This window comes from Pogona vitticeps, chromosome 1 (genome assembly GCF_051106095.1).
Source record: "Pogona vitticeps strain Pit_001003342236 chromosome 1, PviZW2.1, whole genome shotgun sequence".
NCBI classification, from domain to species: domain Eukaryota; kingdom Metazoa; phylum Chordata; class Lepidosauria; order Squamata; family Agamidae; genus Pogona; species Pogona vitticeps.
In genome coordinates, this window is record NC_135783.1 from 178,273,633 (window position 1) to 178,293,053 (window position 19,421).

The 19,421-nt window shown below is 40.2% G+C and overlaps 1 protein-coding gene across 9 annotated transcripts in view; it reads right to left on the reverse strand.

Annotated features, from left to right (window-relative positions):
* Positions 1-534: 534 nt before the first annotated feature.
* The window catches only part of PIKFYVE (phosphoinositide kinase, FYVE-type zinc finger containing), a 102,184-nt gene continuing 83,297 nt past the window's right edge, over positions 535-19,421 (reverse strand). For all 9 annotated transcript variants that reach the window (XM_078379439.1, XM_078379429.1, XM_020780708.3 and 6 more), the window contains 11 exons: positions 19,040-19,135; positions 16,411-16,494; positions 15,556-15,647; positions 14,248-14,412; positions 12,603-12,662; positions 10,036-10,212; positions 9,672-9,775; positions 8,972-9,100; positions 7,195-7,456; positions 5,677-5,751; positions 535-4,239 (listed from right to left, as the gene is read on the reverse strand). In XM_078379439.1, coding sequence (XP_078235565.1) covers positions 4,124-4,239; positions 5,677-5,751; positions 7,195-7,456; positions 8,972-9,100; positions 9,672-9,775; positions 10,036-10,212; positions 12,603-12,662; positions 14,248-14,412; positions 15,556-15,647; positions 16,411-16,494; positions 19,040-19,135 — 1,360 coding nt within the window. In that variant the 3' untranslated portion in view covers positions 535-4,123. The remainder of the gene's footprint in view (positions 4,240-5,676; positions 5,752-7,194; positions 7,457-8,971; positions 9,101-9,671; positions 9,776-10,035; positions 10,213-12,602; positions 12,663-14,247; positions 14,413-15,555; positions 15,648-16,410; positions 16,495-19,039; positions 19,136-19,421) is intronic.

Below are 19,421 nucleotides of genomic sequence, written 5' to 3' on the forward strand. Positions count from 1 at the left end.
GTATGTGTGTGCATGCCATCAAGTCAAATTTGACTTATGGTGACCCTCTCCAGGATCTTGTAGGTAGAAAACACACTGAAGTAGTTTACCATTCCCTTTTACTGGGAGCGCCTTGGACTATGCAGCTTGCCCAAGACACACAGGCTGGTTCTTCTCCAAGGAGGCACAGGGGGGAAATCTGCCAACCTCTCGCTCCACAGCCAGAAACCTAGACCACTGAGCTCACCCAGCCAGCTACTGGACCCTCATATTTTGACTGAACATTAGGAACAAAGTGCTACAAATGGTGAGAATGTTCAGTGTTGGAACAAACTGTCTCAGAAGGTGGAAGACATTCCTTCATGAGGAGGTTGTTCAAACGAAGATTGGACAGATGGCCATGTGTCTGAGATACATTCTCTGCAACAGAAGGCAATTTGACTAGATGACTCTTAGTGACTAGAAGTCTATGATTCCAAGACAGTCTTTTTCACTCTTAGTGCAGTCATTGGCCCAGTGAAAGAGTGATGATGGTGGAAAGCAGCAAAGCACAAGTACATTTCAATTCCTTTATTTTTTTTCTATATACAGTTTAGTAAACGAAATAGTCAATATAATTAAATAAAGTTCAGCATGTCAGGATCATAAAAATACACCCAGAACAAAGATATGATAGAAATATACACACTATGATACATTTAAATTAGGTATTCGAACATGGCTTACAGTTTGTTTGTGGTTTTTAAGGAATGGGGGAGTAATTACACTGCTGCTTTTGTAGCATCTTACAACACAAACAGCACCTCTGTCCTCAAAATTAGACTCATTGTATAAAATGCAATGCCACTTTGGTTTTGTGCAGAAGCAACAGCTACTATTTGGGAGCTGCACTATACAGACATGACAACACAAAAGGCAAAAAAAAAAAAACCAAACAACAAAACAAATCCCCAAAGCTTCCTCTCAAATAACCTTTTCCCCACCCCAACAAATAAAAAGTTAATGAAGCATGACTATCCCATATATTGTAGACTTAATTATTTACCCTATATACATACAAACATGGATCTACACATCAGCATTACAAGAAACCATATTGCACTGACCAAAACTTGAATACTGCACAAAGTATGTGCTTCTAGAATACTGTGTTGGCACCCAATTTCTGCTTCTTGAGGTGAGAAACTTCATCTCACCCCATCAGGTTTTTGGTGCCTGGCATAGACGTTTGAGATGTGAAATAGCCTGCTGAATGGTATTTATTGCTTTCTTAAAGTAATTCTAGAGAATGTGAAATGAAGAGGACAATTTCAAATACTGTACGAACCAAGAGATCTACCTTGCATGTCTAGAAGCAATTTATGTTGCCATATATCCACCTTTTCAATCAGGAGGGGCTGCTGTTCTCTCCTACCCTCGGGGCACCCTACAATTTATACTTCTTGAGGACAACAAAGAAGCTCACAGAAGTGCAACCCTGGTTAAGTTACCTTTAACATACACTTTAAACTAAGAGCTGCTTCTTACGGCAAGAGTCAAGCTAGGCATAAAGAGGCAGCCATATAAGATAACAGGTTTGGCTTTTTTTTTTTTTTTTTTTTTTTTTTGAAAAGGGCTTAACATGACATGGTGCACACAAAGCAAGGTTAGCAGACCTTTTCCCATTCCTGCCACCTGACTGCGTTGTACTCTGCCAGTTAATTGTCTCTGAATTCTGCTACCAGAGGCAAGTGAGATGAGATCAATGTTTGAAGCAACTGCATGACATAAGGTGGGGAGGGGCACAGATGCTGTGAACAAAATGATCATTGGCTGCATAAGCATTTTGCACACATAGCACAAAGTTCAACAAACAGGATTTGTTCTTCCAGGGCATAGATGAATGGTGTGGGGGGGCCCTGGGTGACTCTTTTCCATTGTTAACTTACTTATCATTTGAAAATGATTTATGATTTGTAGATATCTATATTTTTAAAAGCCAGTGCTATACATACATGTATTTTGTCCTCAGAACAGTTACTGTTTTAAGTAGCAGCAGCAGCGGCTCCAGAAAAGCTATTTCACATTGTACTGTACCTTATTTTTAAACTCATGAAACAAATTTCCTTCATCCCATTAAACCAGCTCAGGGGAAACCTTGATGTTTACAACACTGACTTGTATGGAAAATTAGGACTTTTTTAAGACCAAAAAACTGAACATTAATAGATTTAAACAAATTAAAGGAATAAAAAATTGTTCAAAGCTCAGCCACAAACACACACCTGTTGGCTGAAGGTAGGTTATCTGGTTACATTTATTTTTATATCCTGCAACAAATTAAATTATGATGAGTGGAAAGCCAGTCAATAACTGGCTTCTTAACCAAATGTCTGAACTTCTCCATTTATAAGAGGCCAATGTGTATCTCCTGGCAGAACATACAGGCATTGCAAATTTAACTCCAAACTAAATTTCTAATGGATCAAAAGCTGTTATTAGCACATTCTCACAATATGCTTCATTTGTTTTAAAGTCAGGCTCTTAGATTTCAGCAGAGAAACCCATTAACTTTACCTAGAATTTGTGTCAAATCTACAGAGGAAGACTCTGACACAAAGACAATGGAGTAGTGTTGGTCTTTTCTAAGTGTTTATAATAGAAAAACTGGTCTTCTGGTCCCAAGTTATGCAAAATGATTCGTAATGCAGGTTTATGATTTTCTGCTAAATGAAGAAATCCAATCATGAGGAAAAATGCATTAGAACTCAATGACATTACCCAGTATCTGCACTGAAAACAATATTGCAAACAATAATTAAGATAGGAGTACAATGTTAGATTTACCTCCAACTACAAATACACTTTCTTTTTTTACTGGCTTTTATTGTGTACAAACTAAGATAAATGTTTAAAGGTTTGTTTGGGTTTTTTTTGATAGTATGAAAAGTGCTTATTCTCAGTTAGTGAAGATGCCCCAATCTCCACCAATCTGATATGCTCAACATGCCATCTTAGTTCAGTTTCTATTCAGAGAAGCTGTAACTACAAATAGATTTCATAACACTCAAAAAATTATTCTCTATGTAACTCTATCTGTTACCACAAACTAAGTGTATTCTGTATCTCAGTACCACATTCTTCACAATGATGATGAACTAAAAAGAAACTAGGATGGTCTGCATTGCAGGTCTGATTCTTAAGGCAGCTGCTAGTTATTCAATGAAAAAATACTAAGGCAAAGCATCCAAGTACCGCTTGTGGCTGGAGATGAGGAAAGGAATTTTCTTGAAGTTAAATATTTTACAATAGCACTGAGAAGTTTCTACCAAGATTGAAGCCATTTTGATTCATGACTCAGTAAGCAATAAAGGTGTTTCATTTTGGAAAATTTTGCTTTCTGAGTCCACTGAGTCAAGGCAGGTTGGTTTCCTGTTGTTGTTGCTCAAATTCGGGACAGAGTACCTAGGAACCTATTTCCACTCAGTAAAATATTTGACTGCATACGGTTTTTATACCATTGGAAGCAGGGCTCTAAACAACAAACGTAAATGGCTAAAATCCCCCCCACCCCCAATACTGCTCATGAAAATCTGCTGAACCACATCAGTGCAACACAGATTAAACTATATACACAAATATTTACAGAACCAACCTGCAGCACAGAGCAGTGGCGTGATCAAGAAATGTACTTGGTTCCTCGTGATCAAGACGCCAATTCTACAGACCGCAGTGTCTTTACTGCAACAGCTCAACAGAGTGGTAGGTGTCCCCCTACATGACGGCTATGGATACCATGCACAAGAGCCACAGGCCTCTTTTGTGCAAGATATCCTCACAGAAAGGTGCCAGTGCTCTTGTATGATTCATAGTAACTTGTGGAAGATGTCAGCTTGCTTAGGGCAAGGCTGGTCTACTTGATGGTCCCATTTGTGTTCTTGTGAATGTTCAGTCCAGTCCTGATTATGAAGAAATACTGTTCTTCAGCCTCTTCTCCTCCGGTCATTTAAACTTAAAGTGCAGACAGCATGCTCCAGACACACAGTAGCTGAAGATCTTTTAGTTGCTGCTGAAGGGACATGGGTTGCATATGGGGAGGACAGCACTACTTGGCAATCTTGTCTAATCCATTTCCACAGTTTATTAGCTGAGAGGTGGTTTAAGCTTAGCAATTCAGACCGAGCCCAGTCCAGTGATCTGGCACCATTAAAAAATACTTATCCATTGCTTCACAAAACCTGGTACGGTATAGTTCCGGAGACACAACAGTTGGCATTTTACCTAATAATTTGGAAGAAACCAACAAAAGCCATGTGTTAAAGGGAACAGTAAAAGATATATCTACATTTTACAATGATGGCAAGATGTTTTGATCCAAATTCTATTCTACAAAAAGCCTCAGAAACAAAAAAATTACATTTTGAAAACCACTACATCCACATAAGCAGAGCAAGAACATGAAGATTATTCCCTTGCGTGTAAACGGATAAGATAAGGTAGCAAAAGATATGGTCTGCAAGCCCACATCCTCTAAAAAAAATTAATACATTTCCAAAATAGTTTTGCTCAAAAAATGTCCTTCTGTGCCTCTCTAGAGGATATTGGAGGGAATTTTGCCTATTTTGCTCCCCCCACACCATGTTTGTCCACTCCATTTTTTAAAAAACAGAGCTTTTAAAAAAGCTTTGGACTCAGAGGATGTGAAAGAGAATTTTCAATTTAAAAACAAATTGAAAAGAAAAGAAATTCCAGAGTGGGTGGGAGGACAAAAGCGTGTATGAATTATTCCAAGGTCCAGGAGTGGTTGTGTGTGGTCCCTAGACTGCTAGACGTTCCCCATCCTTGAATTCCCACAAGTGTTGTGTGGTAAAGACAGAAATGGAGACCAAATGAAAAACTTGAATTGCCGACATGTTTACTTCGACCTGCACACGACTGAAATCTTGTTGCTACTGGATTTCAGCTAATGTTTATTAATAAAACATGTTCTTTAAATTTCATATCCAATTTCCAGCTGGACCTTAACGACAACATGTGGGGTAGGTATCTACACCATTTTACTAGCCACACACTTTGAAGCTCTAAGCTGCTGCTCACATAATTTTAAACCAAAAACAGCAAGATGATAACCCAAACCAAGTATTTAGGGCTAAGCTATTTCCTACTGTAAAACTATTGCAGCAAACACTGTATTATTGTTAAAGCAACAGTATGCTTTGTAATTAAAACATACAGTTTGCTTTTTTCAAATGTAACATTGCTAAACTCTATGTCTAAAGTTAGATATCTGTACTGAAATTATGTTGGGAAAAATAGGATCATTAATGGAATCCATACATCTCATCCTCCATATTTTATCATATCACACCTAGCCTTCTAAAACTAGTAGCTAAGGGGATAGCACAAAATTTAGGCCCGGAACAAGGTTGTGGCTCCCTTTCTCATACTTGCTTGCTGACCAACACACCTGCCCTGAGAACAATTACAGGAAGAAGTACAGGAATCTTTGTCCTTATTGGGGGGAAAAGCAGCCTTAAATATAGTATCTGAAAGAATGAACATGTTGATGAAAGCAGCAAGCACTTAGTATTCCAAAATTGTATCTGCACCTGTACACACATAGTAGTATTATCAGTTGACAATGAGTGCATGGAATAAAAAGAAGTTAAAGGAGGCAAGCAATATAAATGGTAGGCTGTAAAGACTTCTTGAACTCACCTTGTCCTCCTAAGATGCCTGTTGACTTCACCACCATTTCAAGTTTTTTGTCCCAAGTAAATGTGCGAATGTAATCTATAGTAGAAAAAAGTAACACACTTTAGCTCCAAAAGACCAGTTTCCAAAGCTGTACAGAACACATGCCCCTAAACAAATAACATTACATCTTCACAGCTCCTTCTGTGTAGGTGACATCACATTTCCTCATTTCTGTAATGCTGTGCTTTCCCCTGGCTTTGTCACCTTGAGTCACCATGAGAAAGTGTGTGTTTTTTTTCCCTATAGCTTTCTGATAATAAGCCTGCATGGCTTTCAAAGCACAGAATTGCTCAGAAATATAACCAGTTTCAGTAACAGTCTCTCAACAGAACACAGAACTGATTATTTACTTTTGCCAATAACATCCTACCATGAGAGGGTTCTCAGAGAAGTTACATTCTCAGTGCATTGTTCCAGTTTACATTTAGGGCAATAAAACGTTTTATAAAGCTGGAAAATGTGTTTAGCAAAGTTATAAGTATGTATCTGCATAACTGTAAAAGATTAAGCCTTGCTTTTTGCAACACAGCTATCACACTGAAGCTATTTAACACAGTTATACACCAACAATGGGCACAATTAATACCTTTTTATTTGGACAACAAGATGCACAAAACCACTAAAGGTAACTGAGCACTAAAACACAGTCAACTAAAGCCTGGAGGCGTGCTTCTGACTTTTAAACAGAGAGACAAATGAGAATTATTTAGCTAAATTTTCAAGGGAAAAATTGCAGTTTTAAAAGCTTTGACTAGATGAAAATAAATATTATACATATTGTACTAAATTGTAAGTTTAGCACAGTTAACTACAAACTTTCAGGAGTCACTGAATGCACTGCTGAGTTAGAGTACTCCATAAATCAAACATCCCACTCTATTTATACTCTACCTTTCCTTCAATGAGCTTAAGGTAGTGTACATGGCTCTTATCCCACCCACAGCCCTTCCAGGAATATCCAGTTGAGAATACAACTGGCTCAAAGTCACCCAGTGAGTGTCATGACTCAATGAGGACTTGGATTCAGATCTCCCAATCCAACAGGCTAACTAGTATAGCATAATGGCTCTCAGTTCAATGGAACTGACTTACAACATTGACCACCAAGTAAGCAATCTCTGTCTCTGTGACGAAACACTTTTAGCACTAGCTTGCAGTGCTACAGAGACAGCTAAGTAATTGTTGGAGCTAATTCAAGGAGCACATAGTTGAGTGGTTCCCAATCTTGGGTTCCCAGATGTTCCTGCACTGCAATTCCCCAAAGACATTGCCAACACAGCTAGTAGTGAGGGCTCCTGGAAGTTGCAGTCCAAGAATGTTTGGGTCCCAAGGTTGCGAACCACTGACATAGTCCAACACAAGTCACCTGTTGTGCTGCATAATTGCCACATAGCAATATCTGCATGGCAGTTTCAAGACAGGAAACAGCTCTCATCCAGAAAAACAATAGTTGATTATAATGGGACCAAAGTTACATACCAATAATGCCAACCACAAGTTCATCTGTGGTATCATCACGGCCCACCAAGAGAGAATAGTCAATTATGAGATGGCTGGAAAGGAAGTAAGAATCGCTGTGGATGGAAGCCTTCAGCACTGCCTTGGAGTGAGAACGGATGTACAAGGGATTGTCTCGCACCAGCTTCAAGAGGTTTTCATCCAGTAGCACCACATCACAGCTTTCTTTTCCTGTGTCTGTTTTCACATTTCTATTCCGCAAAGAGCCTTTCAGGTCAAAAACCTAGGAGCAAAATAGGCAGCAGGTTACTATTTGATAGAGACTCCTTTCCCCATGTCCCTGATCTGGTGTTGGTATCAATATTACAGTGATGTTTAAAACTAGAACCTCAACTTCTCATTTTCTCCTCAGATGAACCAATGGGGTCAAGGGGGCTTGAAACAAACTGAACACTTATCAGCACCCCATTGTACATCTACAATCTCTGCTCTTCACACATAAAATGGTCAAGAGCAGGGGCTGTAGCTGTGAAGGCTATCCAAAATGCATTTGGTTTTATTTAGTTATTCCAAGTTTAGTTACCTTTCCATCAAATAAACAGAGGATATTTTGTTACGTGTCGTGAGCTGATACACTTTATTAACTCTTGATAGCACTGCATCTTACTATACACTACTCTGAGAACCTCCTCATGAGGCAAGAAGGTGGGTAAAAGAAGAGTTAAGAAATGAGAATAACAAAAACAACAAAGTGTTAAGACTTCTGAGCCAAAAATGCAAGCTGTAGCATAAATCTGAATAAATTCTGCCATGGTGGACAGGGGCGGGGTGAGGGAGGATATGCAAAAAGACAATTTCCTAAGCTTGCCCCAAATCAAAGCAGTTCTATTACAAAGCAACTAGGTTTCTTGAATGTATCAGCCAAAATATGCAGTGAACTAACTCCACAGATATTCACTCCAACAGAAAGTGAACTGCAAAACAATTCTGCAAAATAACATTGGATTTACATATTTAGAATGCATAACACAAAAGGTTAGGAACTGTCATAAGGCCAAACCATGAACAGATGAATATGCAAGAAGGAGGCCTTTATTCAGAATAAAATATAAACAAGCCTATATCACTTGTTCAAATTTCCACTTTCAGAAGATTCTTAAATCTCGAGATCAGCAACTCATCCACAGATGGAGGCACTGATTTTCCCCTCATCTCTTATTGTAATTACAAGTTGCAACTACTGCCATGAAACTGTGACCTCTTTCTGGACAAACGCAGGGCCTTCCTTATTCCTGGACAGAGCAAGATGATCACCTCAGGCAGCTGATGCCAGAAGGGAGGAACCAAAGATGGTGGAGGAAAGAGCTGTGCACTAAACAGCCTGCTGTGGACCTCCTTAGGTAGTTTGTTGTCTTATGTAAGGCAGAGGATACTGTTCCAAAGCCAGACTTGAAAAACAATCCAGTTGGTAGGCCAAAACAACTTTGCATAGGAAAGGGGAGCAGATGCCATCTTGTACTTCATCTCAGGCAACAAATGTCTCAGGCGAGCTCTGCACATGTGCATCCTGGAATTCAAAATATTCTGGTAACAGCAGATTGGGACAGAACTGGTACAGCACCAAATGCACAGAAACTAGCACTAAGACCTTGATGGAATAGCTGGAGAAGACCAAGACAGGGGATGTCCTCAACATTTCCAAATATAACAAGCTGCTATTGACAGGTTTATAGGCATGTTGCAATGACCAGAGAAAAAGCCACTCAAAAGGGAGGCAGCAGGTGAGCCTCTCGTTCACCTGAGCCATCTTTCTGCCATAGAAGAGGTTTTCCATGACCAGGAGATCAAGCTTCTTCTCCGTGTTGTTCTGAGAATTCTTGTAACCGATCCGATACACCCCAAGAATCTTTGCCAAAGCTGTTGGCTTCTGAAAGAGAAAAGGTGGTTGATTTGCTCAGTAACAAGATGCCAAGTTCCAATTCTCAAATGAAATCTCTAGTTCACATGAATACATTAAAGCAGTGGTCCCCAACCTTTTCTGAACCGCGGACCGGTTGGGTGGGCAGGGTCTGTGCGTGGAGCAGCAGGGAACCCCCCTACGCTTGTAGTTGGGTGGGGCGTGCTCACGGATGGGAGGGGTGTGCTTGCAGGTGGGTAGGGCACCCATGTGTGCAGGTGGTGGGCCATGCGTGCGGGTGGGGTGCGTGAGATCTGTCTCCACTGCCCAGTCCTGCCATGGCCACGGACCAGCACATGGCATTAAAGCAGTCATGAGAAGGAGGGAGGGAATAATCTGCAGTGTTAATTTTGTCAAGAGTTTCTTTTTGTTGGCCAAATCTTTCCTCAAGATATATTCTTTGTTTATTACGACTGATCAGTCATGGACGCATGTGTGTCAGCCTATCCATTTCTAGCACCTATCTATGTCTTTCCATTTAAAACCAGGATGAAAATATCAAGATTAAAGTCACCAGAAAGAACATGTTACATTATTTTACCTTTTGCTGAACTGCATTAGTAATGTACATGAAGTAATGTGGGGCAAAGTCTAGAAAAGACTGGACTTCCAGGCGAGGCATTTGTTTCAAGATGAATCGGTCATCTAAACAAAACAAAACAAACACACGAAAAGGGCATGCTTCCAAAAAGAAAAAGATGGAGTTTATCAAATGCTTTGAAGCAACAGCATCTGAAATCACCTCACAGTTGGTGAAATCACACAGTTCAAGTCCAAGTTTCCATTCAGGCATTAGACAGTTAGGACAGAGTCAGCCCAAAATGTGTTCAAGTTTCATAACCCACTGGTATGGAACAAAAAAGGCAAGGCCAATGTTGATGCAAACTCAGAAGCTTGCCAGTTACCTTCAGTCACATAAAAAGCAGCTCCTGATTTGCCTCCTCGTGCCTGCCAAGGGAGGGAGTGGGAGAGGGAACGAATAAAATCTTCCTCGCTGCTCCCAAGTATCACCTCACGCATTTTATGGAACTCCCCTGCATAGTAAATCCGGCAGTAGAATTTGGCATTGGCATCAGAAAATTCTGCAGTAAAACAGAAATAGTTATTGCTAACAATTTTTAAAATGGCATAATGAATAAAACTGAGTCAGACCATTGGTCCATCTACTTCAATACTGTCTGCTCGGCACCAACTGCTAAGGGTTCCCTGGGGTTTGAGATAGGGATCTTTCTCAGGACTACCTGAAGCAACTAGGAACTGAATCAAGCACCTTTTGCATGCATATCATTTGCACTCCCATCACAACTCTCTGCAGCAATACCCTTGTAGGAGAAAAAAACTTGATGGCTACACAGTCACTATATCTTAGTAATTGAACAAATACTAGCTGGTTGCTGTAGGGATACTTAAGGTGGCATCAGCTAACAGAATCACCAAAATGTACATATTGGCCAACAATGGGGACATGAAAGAACCTGAAACAAAAGAAGGCACTCTCTTTTATAAGTCCCAGTACAAAATGCATGTATGAGGTATACACCGTACAGAATTTTTCACTTTTCCTTTTCCCCTTTAAACTCTTAGTCTTTACTCCTTTTGGCTTTTCAGAGGACATTCTGAAGAGTAATCACTCTTACATTTATGTAGCATTTTAAAGCATCCAAAGCACATCTAGTATACATAACCACAATAAACAACCCACCATTCATATTGCTATTCCTCAGTTATAGATGACAAAGGAAGCTAGTTCTGAGAATTCATGGCTTACTACCATCATCTAGTGAACCCATATTTGTAGACCATACAAGGCTTTAACTGTGGACCTCTCAGTTTAGAATCTTAACCACAGTCTTTGCTATATTGCAATCCAGTGACACCTGTAGTGTCTGTGTGGACCACAGCAAACTATGGCAAGTCCTTAAAGAAATGGGACTGCCTGACCACCTTATCTCCTGAGAAATCTATATGTGGGACAGGAAGCAACAGTTAGAACTGGATATGGAACAACTGACTGGTTCAAAATTAGGAAAGGAGTACAACAAGGCTGTATATTGTCTCCCTGCTTATTTAACTTATATGCAGAATACATCATGCAAAAGGCAGGACTGGATGAATCCCAAGCTGGAATTAAAATTGCTGGAAGAAATATCAACAACCTCAGATATGCAGATGATACCACTCTGATGGCAGAAAGTGAGGAGGAATTAAAAGAACTTCTTAATGAGGGTGAAAGAGGAGAGCGCAGAAATGGTCTGAAGCTCAACATCAAAAAAACTAAGATCATGGCCACTGGTCGCATCACCTCCTTGCAAACAGAAGGGGAAGATATGGAGGCAGTGACAGATTTTGCTTTCATGATCACTGCAGATGGTGACAGCAGCCATGAAATTAAAAGACACCTGCTTCTTGGGAGGAAAGCGATGACCAACCTAGACAGCATCTTAAAAAGGAGATAAATCATCTTGCTGACAGAGGTTTGCATAGTCAAAGCTATGGTTTTTCCAGTAGCGAAGTATGGAAGGGAGAGCTGGACCATAAAGAAAGCTGACTGCCGAAGAACTGATGCTTTTGAATTGTGGTGCTGGAGGAGACTCTTGAGAGTCCCCTGGACTGCAAAGAGAACAAACCTATGCATTTTGAAGGAGATCAACCCTGAGTGCTCACTGGAAGGACAGATCCTGAAGCTGAGGCTCTAATACTTTGGCCATCTTATGAGAAGAGAAGACTCCCTGGAAAAGACCCTGATGTTGGGAAAGTGTGAAGGCAAGAGGAGAAGGGGATGACAGAGAATGAGATGGTTGGACAGTATCACTGAAGCCGCCCAGAGTGGCATGATATACCATATGGGCGGGATATAAATCAAATAAATAAATCAAATAAATAAATAAATAAATAAAACATGAATTTGACCCAGCTCTGGGAGGCAATGGAAGACAGGAGGACCTGGTGTGCTCTGGTCCATGGGGTCATGAAGAGTCGGACACAACTTAACGACTAAACAACAAACAATCCAGTGTGAGGTTTGGCAGGCTGGGCAGATATCACACAGTTACCACCAAGCACAACAGAGAAATACATATTTTGCTTGGATACTAGCCTGAATGTGATAATAAGACCTGAGCAAAGCTGGTGCCACACTTTGTCTGCAGTATGTTTCACCTTTTGGAAACATGTGCACTGGTGCAAGAAAGGCAAATAACATCTCACATGCCTATGAGTGCTTTGCAAGGAGAAACAGGAACTTTGCTCTGCCCAAATCATGTTTTTAAAAACAATCCACTCAACCTCTTTAAACATCATTTCCATGCAATTTGCTCAAGGTCAGGCTTCTGCACCTGTAGTGTCAATCAATAAACCATTCTGCAGAGGGCAGTTCAGTTCAACCACAGTCTTTGCTATATTGTAATCCAGTGGACTTGCCTCTCACATCCCACTCCTGCAATGTGAGGTGATGCACTTGGCTCATACTTACGGAGTTCAACATGTGGATTTCCTAGCTGCTTTTTCTGTGCATCACTTCCATCTGCTTCATCTGAAATGGGAGAGAGAAGATTGAACCAGGTTAGGTGAAAGGACCCAGATTTTTTTCAGTCAAATGGTTTGTGCAAAGGATTGTAGCACAAACAGTTCGTCATTGACATCGCTTGAGCAGGGAGGTATCCAGTACCTTGTTCTGCAGTTGTAAGCTAAACATTCCCAATGGGAAGCACTGCTTGTTCTGGGAAAGTATCTGAGCAAGTGGCAGGATTCCACATTACTCCACTGGCTGGACTTTCTGCTCATCGAAGTCTCAGTAAATCCTGGACAGTGAAAGCCGCTTGCTATTTCTCATCACCACCCACAACAAAAACCTTCTCGGTTTTCCCAGTTAAGTGCAGCAAGTGCCAAACAGAAAAGTACTGAAGAAAAATCAAGCACTGAAACAATTTGATCACTGCTGCAACTTATTATGTACAAATTTACTGAGAGGGATGTGATACACACTCACACATGACTAGAACAGAAGCACACATAACTAAGTAGCACATAGACCAATTCTTAATCTACCAACATACTCAAGCACAAATAAAAGTTTTAAAGCATCTACCTTTTAAATTCCACAGTAACTAAATGGCTTTTGCCAGATGCAGGTTTCTGCAAGGCTTGGGAGAATCTGAATCCTTAGAGTTTGGATCAGAACTTTCAGATGAGCCACAGAGAACTTTTTACCTTGAAAGAGCTGAAGCAGCCTGACTGGCAGGGAAAAATATTGCCATTCAGAAGGGATAGTATTAGATTATACACTCCCGTGATTCAGTAATGTAAAGCTGCTTCAGAGGGCAGATATTTCAGAAGTTAAGATGCTATGTATGCCACGTTGTTACATGCAGCAGAAAGTGTTCCCTCAGAAGGAGATGCATCATTAAAAATGTCTGGGGCTTCTGAGTTCCTCACTTAATGATACAGTATGTGTAGTGTACCACCTCCTCTCTATCATTTGCTACAACTCATCAACAAGAAGCAGAAGAAATGAATCAAGAATGGTCAAGGCCCATGACATGTTAGACATTCAAGGCATGACTCAACTCCCCCGTTTTTCTTTCCAAGGACACTTCAGGCCTGCCACTTCAGCGTGCTAACCCCTCTGCCATTGAGTTTGGGGTGCAGCAGGAGGACAAGGCAGTGGCAGTTGTCCTTGTCCTGCCCCATGCCATTATCCAGAAATGCCCTGCATTCCCATTTTAGAGAATCTTTGTTATTTTTACAGTGACAGTAAGGCACCCATTTTCCATCAATTTTGGAAGAGGTGACAATAATACAGAAGAGCACAAGAGACAAAGAGAACATTTATTATTAGTGTGGTTTGCAAATAGTAAGGAAAGAAATGAGGATCTGATTGCCAGAAGCTGTTGTCAATCAACTTGCTTAGCATGAACCAGAATGTAACAATCTCACAATTATTTGCAATTCTAGAAGCAAGAAGCATACAGCTTACCCACAAAAATACCTTTTTATGCTTATATCTCTTACAGGAGATTTTGCTTACAGATGTCAATCATTTTCATATATTTCTTCTACTACGCACTACACTACCCTGGGCTCTTGGTGGACATGGAGAATTGTTTAAAGCCTCGTACCTTGATTCTCTGCTCCTTGATTTTCTGCCCCTTCCTTGCCCGTCTGCCCAACCTGGTAGTAGGCACTGTCTGCACCGCGTAAGGTCTCCTTTTTTTGAGAAGAAAGGTCAGGGCTCCTGCCTCCCGTGCCACGAAAGAAGGACAAAACTCCATATGGTTTCTTTGCTAAAGCCAAAGAAGAACAATACCGAAACTCATTCGTCATTCTTCCATGAGCCATGCCCCACAGCAAACAACTCCAGTCTATCTCTACTGAAGAAAATTCAGGTATTTATTCTCAGGTCCAGCCCCACCATTAGACAGACTGTGATGGTCACCTCAGGCAGTGGCTGAATTTTATACGTTGAATGTCCAGTTGAATTTTATACATGGAAGGAGAAGGGACACCATTTTGGTCTTTGTTTCATTGTGGGACTAGTCGTGGCTGTTCTACATACTAGCAGAAGTTACATAAAAATATTATTGCCGCACATCAGCCTTCTTTGAAAATAAATATGTGTAATAAGTTAAGCTTATTATAGCTATTGGACCCACAGCACAGCTAGAGTACCCATGGCACAAAGGTACCCATCAATACTAGTTCCAGAGTATGGAGTATTGGTGGTGGTGGTTACCCAAAATACCACTGGGCTACTAAGACTCTTGTTAAATACACTAGATCCTATCTAAAATCTTCCTATAGCCCCTCCCTGCATCACCCCAACCCTGGAAGAAAGAGAGAGCAGAGATCCCTAGAACCACTTGATACCATGGAGGCAGAATGAGCAGCACGTCAAGGTCTGGCCAAGATCCACCCTATTGTGAACAGAGAATCAGGCAATTGCCTAGATCTAGAAGAGAATCTCCCTTCAAACTCTCCACACTATTTTAAGACCCTCCCTTCCCACCAAAGGAAACTGCATCTTCAAATGGCACTGGAGAATAATATCAGCCACTGCTTTGCTTAGAAAGGAACTAACAGTTGAAGTATTCATACCAAAAGATGTACAGTATTATTATGGCACCTTGGGGGGGGGGGCAGAATTCACTGTTGTGTCAAGGAAGAACATTCTCTTCTTGAAAGAAAGTAGCAAAAGATGGATTTGAGAGAACAATACTACAATTTGTAAACATTAAAAGACTGGTATGGAAGAATATTTTTAAAAAGTTAGGCAAGCTAGTATAGAATATACTGAGGTTTGAATTTCAAGGTTTTGTTTTCCTTCCTTGAGCCAACTGCTATCAACTCTTGCTGTGACATGCTTTGCATCTAAAAATAAAAATAACAGATCACAAACTCAAAATGACACAAACTGTAAACATTCTTACGTTGTTCTGCCTCTGCTGTTTGGTTTGATTGTCCCACATTGGCTTCAGGTAGTCGGACGGGACTGCTGTTTTTTGCTCTACTCTCTGCCAGACTAGAAATCAGAGAACATTTTTGGCTACTGAGATTTCAGAACTCCATCACTGTAAATACAATTGCACCAGAACACTCTTTCTGTAATGGCCGACATCATGGCTTCACCAATCTCGGTTCTGCAAACCACAGCACAGACCAGGCAACATTTCCTCTAAAATGGAAGCGCTTTGAGGTTTCATCTAGTCTAAGCATTCAGTTTCTAAAATGGCCAGCCATTTACTTCTGTAAAGCCAATGAGGAGATGGCAGAGACAAAAACCCTCGTGCACTTGCCCTTTGGGTATATTGTCAGAGGGTATAGTGCCTCTGAAAATGGAGGTTTGGACAGGCTGTCATGATTTACTTCCAAGCTTGATGCAAAAGTCCTTAGAGAGCCACAGAGGACTGGATACCAAAAGCAAAAGGAACAGATATGCAGAGCACTGAGTTTTCGCAGGGCAACATTGCAAATAATATTCTACTTTATGCCATGCCACATGAAGCCAAGAGGAAATGTTAGCAAGAATCTAGACTCTTGGCACAAAATGAAAGCTTTAAGTAAGTTCATATCAAATACAGGTTCTTAAAGGAACCTCATTGCTCACTGGCTGTCAAATATGCACAGAAAGGCACTGAGTTGCAAAGAAGCTAACCATGCTGCCTGGAGACTTTGTGGGAGTGACCAAAATATTAAGTTGTCAGTATTTCTGAAAGGTGCAACACTACCTGGGTTGTTGATCAGCAGTAGTCAAACACATTAAAAATAGATTATCAGATCATCACCTGTTGGTTTGAAGTCCTTCTTCAGCACTGGTCTTCACAGTTGCTTTGGATAATTCATCTAAGGCATTTCTGTATTCTTTGCAACTAAAGAGTGAAGGAAATGGACATTTTACATAAATGCCTGAAAACACCTCAGCTTGAAGTTCAAGGTTAGGCACACTATAGGGAGATGGAGTTTAAATGTTGAGGAGAGAAATCTTTGTCTGAGCAGTCCCACTTCAGAATGAAGTGGATTTAAGGGATCAAATGCTCCTCTGTAGAAAATTAGAACCTCTAAAACTGCCATGTCCGGGAGAAAAGGACGTGAGGCAATTACTGGTCATGTAACTTTTCAATACAGAGGTAAGAGAAACACATTTTATCCTGGGAATTTCCTTCCAAAATGGTACAGCCAAGACACAAATAGGGAAGCAAACACATAGAGCAGAAGAAACAAGAGTAAAACACAAAACAATCCAGAAACAGTACATGAGAAGAACCCATTGAGAAGGTACAAAGTCACATTCTGAAGAGGACATGGACATCTATTTTAAGTTCAGACACATTCACACTTAAATTGCTGGCTGAAATCCTGCAGCATACAGTGGGGTCTCGACTTACGAACGGCTCGACATACGAACGTTTCGACTTACGAACCGCTCTCATAGGACTATATGGACTCGACTTACGAACTTGGATTCGAGTTACGTACTCTTTTTTCCCCTTTTTTTAAAAGCTAAGTCATCTTAGGTTAAAAGGAAAAAAGAAACAAAATATCCCCCTCTAGTGGTCGAAGGCGGAATAGCAGCTTCCCATTAGTTTCTATGGACGAAAAGAGCAGATACGGATTAAATGGTTTTCAATGCATTCCTATAGGAAATGCAGATTCGACTTAAGAACTTTTCGACCTGAGAACTGCCTTCCAATATGGATTAAGTTCGTAAGTCGAGACCCCACTGTAACTTACACTGCAGAAGGCTGATTTTATTTATTTATTTATTTATTTATTTATTTATTTATTACATAATCACTTGCAGTAGTTTTTCAGACATGAAACATTTCCAACCCTCCTCCACCCAAAAAGCTACCTTCAGACCCCTTTCATTATGAGGAAGCTGTTGGGGGCAACAGGATGAAGTGGAGATTTTCATAATCCCCCAATGGCTTCCTCAGAGTGAAAAGGCTCTCAAGGGAATCTCAGAACCTCATGGAGGAATTCAAATTCTTAATTTTTGAAAAACCACTGCAGCTGAAGATGTCCATCAGCCTGACCTAACGTAAGTTAAAGCAACAGGATTTCAGCCAATGCTTTCAAACGTTGTTGAGATCAAGAAACAGGAGCTCAATTACTATTTTCTCCTAGAAGTTCTCAAAGTGTAAATAAAATTTCTGTAGAACATCCAATGATACTTTGTACTCATCTGGAAGAAAATGAAAGGTCTCCACTAATGCTATAATACTAAAATCTAATTAAACACCATTAATGGGATGTAGCAACAGCTGCATAAATGTTACTAATTTTACTGACAAGTTATTTTGGCATTCTTTGCCATTTGGGTTTTTTATTGCTGCTTTTGTACCTTTCTCCTTTCTAAAAATATGTAATTTTTCTCTTTCTCAGGGCACTGAGTGGAAAAACAAAATAACAACTGTTTGAAATCAAAAGGAGGAAGAGGATTGATGGAAAATTGGTTGCTACGGTAACATAATTAAATAATGGCTTGATGACTGCGCTCAATGTTGCTTATTACTGTTCCAATTCAGAACAATTATTTCACATCACATATTCCTTTCACCAAAACCAGACCCAAGTAGTCCCTATGTTTAGATGCCCAAGGATCATAAAAGCTTGTTATGGGGCAATGACTTCCTCATTTTTTCCAGAAAAATTCAACTGGTTCTGACTTACTACCAAGCCATTTAATGCATGGCTGTCAGCAGAAATGGCTTCCTTGTAGAACTGCCAGTATTTTCCAACAGAGGCTTTTTGTTTGTTTGTTTTCAAAGCAAACTAAAGCTTTACTTGGCACAGGATCTTGCCCTTCTGCTGCAGATATGTTGGATTCACTGACCTGGCTAGTAACATTCAATTACACTTTACCTAAACCTTAAAAGCAAATGGCTCTTTTTATGGTGCAAAGAATGTCAAAATTATTCCTTTGATCATACTAAGCATAGTATAGAACTGAGTGACAAAGTTAGAAGCTTATGGTCCTGTACTTAGCAGGCAATGAATGCTGCCCTGTTTCACTAAAGTGCTACAGGAGTAGCTTTTCCTTTTACACAAAAAAATGACCCCACCACATTAACATGAAAATACATTCATTAATTCATTCAACCCTGCCCATCTAGACCAAAGTCTAGAGGGAAACCATGTCAAAAATACCTTGGCTTAAAGTGAACCATCAAATGTTAGGCTTAATTAATCTCAAAAACCAGCTTCCCTCTATATGCAGTTCCTTTGTCTAATGAGCCATATTACAGTCAAGATGACTGCCTTTTTTAAAGTAAAGTTTTAGAATCAACTAGAGGACCAAGCAATTAAAATACAATTAATCCGAATGAGTTATGAATCGAAATGATCACTCCAAAGTCTGCAAAAAAGCATTTTTTTAAAAAAGTTGAAAACTAATAAAGCAAGCCAACCTACCTGAGAGCAAACGCTATGATGGAACTTGGCTCCTTTTCACAGACAGCAATAGGAACACGTTCGTGTTCATACATTAAATAATGTTTGTCAGGCTCACTGCATTAAGAACACAGAAGACAAAAGATATTGGTCAGGGGCAAAATATATTCCTGTTGTGTCATTGGAAACCAAGATTATCCACACTCCTGAATTTCCGTTCACCATGTATGGGGGTGAAAGTTGGACAGTAAAAAAGGCTGATGGGGGTGGAGGGAGGATGGATTAATTTAACATATGGTGCTACAGGAGAGATTTGCAGATAACCTGGATTGCCAGAAAGATGAACAAGTGGATCCTAGAGCAAATCAAGACTGCACTATCTTCTCTCTAGAGGCAAAAATGT